This window comes from Anser anser (assembly GCF_964211835.1).
Source record: "Anser anser genome assembly, chromosome: 7".
Lineage (NCBI taxonomy): Eukaryota > Metazoa > Chordata > Aves > Anseriformes > Anatidae > Anser > Anser anser.
This window is the reverse complement of record NC_139727.1, coordinates 309,605-316,735: the sequence shown is the minus strand read 5'-3', so window position 1 is coordinate 316,735 and position 7,131 is coordinate 309,605. Positions and strand designations below refer to the sequence as shown.

Sequence of the window (7,131 nt, the reverse complement as noted above, 5' to 3'; positions counted from 1 at the left end):
CCAGGTATGCGCTCCTAACAGGAAAGGACGATAGGCTGATAAGTCTCAGCAGAGGGAAAAAGACATCAGAGAACTACTTTATAACAGCAGCACGCGGGCTGCAACCAACGTTCTCTTCCTCTCATCATTTTCATTTCTGTGGACTCCAAGAGAATACACTCCCAACATTTTTCAGCTCTGGAGAACAAACAGCCCAACCAATCTCATTCACTGAACTACAAAACTGGTATTTTCGCTATCTAGTCCGGAAAAGGAGGCGCACGTCTCTAACGTACAGTGTAGAGACCTTGTTAATAGGCAAAGTCTGCATAAAATAGGTGGCCACAGCCTGATTTTCTGACGTTCAGGGCCTTGGGTCACACACCACCACAGCATCAGACTTAATGAAGTCACCAATCTATGTGGGCCTCTCGTTACGCAGGTCACATGTTATGGACCAACCTCTCAAAGGCCAAAAACCAGCACTGATACTGCCGGGCCAACACATATCTGTAGCATCCCATTTCTGGGTGACAACACAATGAATGTTTCCACAAAGTACTCGATGCAACCTAACTACTGTGTTTGGTGATGCAAAGCAAGCCGTGTCAAAGCAGCGTAGCACCCAGGCACATTCCTGGAAGATGTTTTGCTGCTCACGTTGAAGAAAATAGATAAAAAAATCCTGTGCAGTTTGCACTTCTGAGCTCAAGTACCACAGCTATGCACTACAATTGAAGTGGCATCAAAGCTTGTAAGGTTTTGAAGCTTCAGCACTGCCATCCAAAGTCAAGGAGGCTGCATCTATTATCTTGAATTTGCCCCAGCTCAGTCCCCTGAAACAATTCCATAGACACGTACAAGCAACCCTTTTCCCACCCAGATTCTTTGCTTCATCTATTGCACCTCTACCTTGTGTCATATTCTTATTAATCTGCCCCTCAAAAGACTCCCTGGCTCACACAAAGAAGCAACCCAACAAATCCCTGTTCCCAGCCACGTTGCTTTCATGCTTTGGGAAGAGTTAACTGCAACAGCTCTAACTGTGATGCCACCTCACCCCCTCCACCTATGTGAGGTTCTTTGCCTTCTGTCTCCTCCTACGTGTACACCTGCACTAGAACCAGGAAGAATGTGCTTCCTACAATACTCCAAGAGCCTCTTCTGTTTCAGGATGTCATCATTTCAATTCAGGACTGAAAGTATTCCTAGCAAAAACCCAACAGCTAATAGCTAACAGAAGCAGTTGCTGGTGATCAGCTACAAGTAACCTGGAAGTACTGAGGAGTCACAAAAGAGAATTTGCATTACATTTAAGAACAGCATGCAGCTTAGGACCACTGCTTTCACTGACTACACTAAGCCATAAAAAAGAATTGGATTCTTACCTGCCATCACAGCAATTATGGTTTATGTTGCCCCCAAAACACACATGGCAGTACCAGAACTGTGTCAACTAGCTTTAACAGCTTCCCCAGCTATTAAGTACAGTAATTTCTGCTTCCTTTTTTTTCTTGGAGGAATATTCTTTTGTTTCCAGCCTCACTTACTTATTATACACACTGTTAATTAGCAACTATTTCTCCATACTCATAGGGTTATGGAGTCCCTATGACTGGAAAAGACTCTGTACCCTTCAAGATAAAGAACAGCATAAAGGCAGCAACTCGCAAGACTGCTCTAGCTTAAAGCAAAGCTTTCCTCATTGCTCTCATCTCCTTTGACTTGAGTACTGTCATCCTTCTACCAGAGCTTTAAAAACTTCATTACCACGAATGAAGGAAGACCAGAGCAATCAGAGAGGGTAGCAGAGGGTATAACTTAAGGAGCTGTTACTAGGATTTTTTTGTTGTTCCTGGTGGACTATTTTTCTCCTTGCCAGCAAGGAGGGAAAACCAGCAAGTTGTTTTCTCCAAGATTTTTTTTTTTTAGGTTTAAGAACACGGATTATGTTGTAGCAATTTCTTCGCTGTAAAGCGTCAGCTGAGAAGTCTAACAGTAAGAAGGGCAAGGGAAAACTGAATGCTGATGCAGAGAGTGCCAGCAGACATCATCCTCATTCCACGGGATGTTTGTAGCTATGGCAGTTGAAGTCTACACTTCCATATGCTTAACATACCCTATTTATAAGCCGATTTTAGCTGACCTAGCATGTATCAGTAGTACAGTTAGAGCCAGCAGCCTGCAGGAAAAAGTGGGCACAGGTGTTTCCATAGCAAGGCCTGTGAGTGTCTCCCATACATACTTCCAGTCTAAGCAAGCACATGAAAGGCTTGGCTTGTCGCTTACCTAAGGAACCAGGAAAACAAGGGGAAGCTAGATTTTGCTTGTGTCCTAATGCCCATATAAAAATAAAGACAGATGAAATACCCTTACTACCTTGTTAAATTCCATAAGCCGGAAGAGAACGTGCTGCACACAGGTACAAGTAAAATCCCTTGCTGGCAGGTTTGCAGATACAAATTTTTTATTTACACAGGCAAGTCTTATCTTTAAGATAAGACCCCATTTACCTCTTTACATTTCTCGAATATTTACATGACTTCATGATGCTCCAAGAAGGGAGTGATGAACAAAAAGATTACAGAAACTGTCAAAAGCATAGCAAAAAAAACCCAACCTATCATTGTGCTTTAAAACTTATGAGCTAGAATAATGTAGAAGAAATGTAGTTTTAGCACTTTGGTCCTAACGGTCATGCTCTAGAAGACGCTTAAATAGCAGAGGGGATTTCAGAAGTGACCGTATCCAGAGGTTGCCAGTGACAATTCATGAGTGAATCGTAGAGTTCTTCGCTTGTCTCCGTGAATTGTCTGTTCATTTCATCAACATCCAAGTAGAGCTGTGGATCTGAAAATAAAAGCCTGGTAAGTCCAAGTATCAAATCTGAGGCATGCGCACAAAAAAACTTCATGTGAAATGGCTAACAAAATGTATTTTAAGCTAAGTGTAATAAGCTATTAGATCTACTAATTTTAGTGAGGTATTTAGTCCTCTAAAATTTTGAGCCTCACAACTCCAACTTTTGGGAATTTGTATATTAGAAGGCTGGGACTAGAATTGTCTTTCAAGATAAAGACAAAGACAAGGTTTAAGATAGTAAAGATAACGGTTAAGGATAATCAGCCATGAAACCCTCCCAAGAGTCATTTAATTCACTTCTACGGCAATACACGTTACATAGGATAGTTTCTAAACACTAACACAAAATGCCTCCACGTGAGGAACTTTGCAAACCTTCCAGGACACAAATATGTTTTGTACCGTATTTGTAAGTGCAAGCTGAATCCTCCTTTTGGAATCTGCAACATAAGCTTTTACCTCAGGGTGGAGAACAAAGCTTTTGCATATTACTGAGTTTCTAATATAAAATCTGTTTAGCGGAACCAATACAAAGAACAAAATTCTGTCTTAGACCATTTTCAAATGGGAATGAAGGCACAGGTACAAGAAACCTGCTGCGAAGCATTGACAGTGTCCCGTTTTACTTGATGCGGTCAGTGTATGCTGTATCAGCTTTAAAACCCCAGCTGATTGCAGATCAACCCCACAGAGGTTTGACCTCAGCTGAATTTTCAAGATGTTCTTCATCCAGTAGAGGTTGGCTTGTATTGTTAAAAGGCACAAGGATGGCTAAACTCAAGTGACAATGATAGAACCCTTATTACCGTCAGTAATTAGGTCATCACCGATTGCAGTCATAACTGAAGATTCCTGAAAGACAGAAAAGGCTAAGTTTAGTCATAACTCATTTCAGAAAGCATCACAGATTCAAAGTGCTGCAGTCTCAACCCATTCCTTCTTCCTACAACTACAAGGATAGATGGCATTTTATCTATTTATTTTTAGAAGAAAGCCAATATTACAGTACAGGTTGGAAGGGACCTCCGGAGGTCACAACTAATACATTGACCACGATAAGACCACTTACAACAACTGTTTAATTTGCTTTAAGCAAAGCAAATCAGAAGAACAGGAACAGAAGAAGCGTACGCAATTATGCTGTCAAAACCATTCTTTGGTATGCGTGAACAAATAATGGTGTATAAATCACTAATTCTATGGATTTACTATTTAAGCACTTAAATACAAACACCTCTGAATGGAATCTGCTCTTTTAACTTCACACTAAGCAGAAAGCATGTTTTCAACTTCGGATTCTTTTTGCTGATTCACACAAATCTGTACAACATATTATCTGTGAAATATTTTCTTTACAGCAAGCGTGCACTATCTTTACCTCAAAAACAGCTGGAGCCATTAAAGAATCTCCTAAAGAGCAGTCTCCAACAGCTTGCATGCTGTCATAGGGAGCATAGGAGCTGTAGTTGTAGTCAGCGTAAGCATCGTAACTCCTCTGCGAGTAGTAGTTCTGGTAATCTTGGTAATAATCATTATAGTTGTATGACTGGTACCGCTGCAATTCTGCTTTCAGTCTGAAACATGAGGAGTTGCATACAGTCAGAGAACAAGAAACTGTAAACCCAGTTCTGAACTTAAACAATTTGTTAGCTTACATACTTCAAAGCTTAAAAGGAAGCTTTCCTAAACAGTCACCTAAGTGACAGCTTAAGTCACAGCTCAAAACCTCATTTCTATAGAAGCAAGCATCCTCACCTTTGCCAATACCAGAAGGAATTGTTCTCATGGATTAACTCCAGAGCCTTGACATGGTTACCTGTACACATCAAGTATTTTTAGCGTTGGCATAAGCAAGCTGCTGCTAAGTCTCTGTGCTTTGCTAAAGATTGATTTAAGACCAGAGACATTTATCAAGCACAGCTGCTTTAAAGATGCAGTCTTAACCCTTCTATCTTTTATTTGTTTAATTACTAGATCTTATTTCCAGAAAGAAGTGAATGGAGTCAGATTATCCATTTCAAAGAAGCATCTGACACTGCCTGTCAGTTTGCCATGTCTACCTCCACCTGCTCTGTTTTTTTGTTTGTTTAAAGTCCATTAAACATTCAACAGCTGCCAACTATACCACTCAGGTGAAGTCAGTCTTGCTTAACAACACAATCGCGATTCTCCAGCATGACGCCTTATTATTAGTGGGAGAATTACAAAATACGCTGGTTCTTAAGAAGAAAGGGCCAGCTGATTAGCTTTCACTACTTTCCCTTTCAAGATTTTCTCAGGGGCAGCTTCAGACTAATGACAAGAACCAAGACAAGTGCTATCTGTACTAAAACTGAGGTACACTGCATAAAGAACATTCAGATAACCCAGCTGCATATTCAAAAAAATCCGCTGTTTAGACTTGTCTTCACTGATTCTGTACAGGCAGACCTCCTGTGTTTGCAGTGCCCAGTTTCTCTCACTTGAATTGGGGATGCAGAGAAGTGAGTTCTATGCTTTTGGGGAAGAATACAAGCTGAAGGCATTCTGAAATAGCTTCCAAACTAAGCAAACATGAGGGACAAACTAATCCAATGGCTGGGTATTTCAATGCTAAGAGAGCACGGTACTCAGCCATTCAGAAACGTATTACTGATGTGTATTTTAATACCTACATTTGTTTCAATACTGCAAAGCTACACAAGTTCTAATAAAGAGGTAATCCATTGTCTTGTTACTGTAGTAAACAAACAGAAGATACATCACCTTAGGTCTTCTGCTTCCAACTGCACTCTTCCTACATACAGTTGTGTAGGGAAGGAAAATCTGAAAATACTGTTGACGTTCTTCTGGATAGCCGAAGCAAGAAAACATGTTTGTGGCTTATTCTTGTTTTCAAAATAAAACAATATTAATTTAATCAAAAAATTTTGGCAAAGAAGTTTGGACAGTGCTCTCTTGGAGAAGAGCATTTCCATTCTAAAGCAGAAGGAGGCAACATTTGCAGAATTATGCTAGGTAAACAGAAACAGAAGTGTCATTTTTTACTATTTAACAGAACGCACAAGCTAACCTCATGAACATACTGAAATTGTTTATATGAAGTCCTGTTTTGTCAGTATCCTGGATCAAAGTTCATCAAATTTGGTATCAATTCTTTAACCGTTCAGAGACCTGAATTGCCTTAAATAAGTGATAGAACTGAGCCGGTAGAGTAAGAAACCCTCTCAGGAAGTGCTAAGCTTTAAACTCCCCATTGCCCTAAGCTCATGAAAAGCAAAGAATAGCATTCTAAACCTGTTCTAGTAATAACGCCTTTGGCTTTCTCCCTGCGTTCCCATTTTTCCCCCCCACTTCTTTCCTGTCAACCCACTGTAAAACTAGTTATGTGCTTCTCTCAAACTAGAGGGAAAGCTCTAAGAACAAGAACTCCCTAGCATATAAAACCACTTGTTGTCCCTTCTACCTTATGCAGGCCCAAACCTGAAAATATTTACCAATGCATTCAGCTTTGCTACTGTTGAGAAACAAGGCTGGTTACAATGGCAGCTAAGCCCAAGTTGCGCTGTCTGGCTAGACTTAACAGTTGGATTCCCCCAGCCATCCTGAAGCAGGTTGATGAATCCAGGGAGTCAAAACATAGGACTTCTGCATTTCTGGTTTTGTAGACTGCATCGTGTGTACAGCCACTACAGCAAGGGCCACAGACTTTCCAAAGGCAGAGCTACAAGAATCTGATTATTTAGAATAACTGTATCAATGCACAACTCCTTGGTTACCTTTTAGAAATTCCTATGCTCAGCCGGATTCCTTTTCCCCCCAGACCTGGTGCGTTCTGGCAGTCTTGCAGTGCCCTCATCTGATCACCTTGCTCACCAAATCTGACATAGGCATACCCTCTACTATTTTCAAAAGGGCGAAAACCAATTCTGGTATGCATAACAGTTACAAAGCTAACGAATTCAGTTTCTGTCTTCTACAAAAAACAGAAGATAGCAGCTACTATAGCTTCTATTACTTAAGCAACCTCTCTGGCATGTGCACGTGCACAGAAAAGGCTTTCACCAAATTAAAACACTTGGGCCAGAAGCAAAAAGCTTATTCCTTGGTAGCATTAAGATGCAACTCACTGAGAGCCAGCAAAACAATACATTTTAAGTGCTCTCTGCGTAAGTAATCAGATTCCATATTTCTGCATATACAGCAGTTAATCAGTTAGCACTAACCCACTCCTTTTGGAGCCACAAACTTTATTGGTCACAAACACCAAGAGCTGGCTGTAATTATCTGAACCAGTATTAACCGGTACCT

The 7,131-nt window shown here is 40.7% G+C and overlaps 1 protein-coding gene across 1 annotated transcript; it reads right to left on the bottom strand.

Moving 5' to 3' along the window:
- Positions 1-2,692: 2,692 nt before the first annotated feature.
- LOC310903010 (tRNA selenocysteine 1-associated protein 1-like) lies at positions 2,693-6,873 on the bottom strand (the record flags this gene model as incomplete). The annotated part of the gene is made up of 4 exons (XM_083845502.1): positions 6,600-6,873; positions 4,220-4,415; positions 3,648-3,693; positions 2,693-2,829 (listed from the first exon to the last, which is right to left on the bottom strand). Exons 1-4 carry the CDS (start codon positions 6,758-6,760, stop codon positions 2,693-2,695), a joined length of 540 nt encoding a protein of 179 aa, XP_083701628.1. The 5' UTR covers positions 6,761-6,873.
- Between the last annotated feature and the right edge of the window lie 258 nt (positions 6,874-7,131).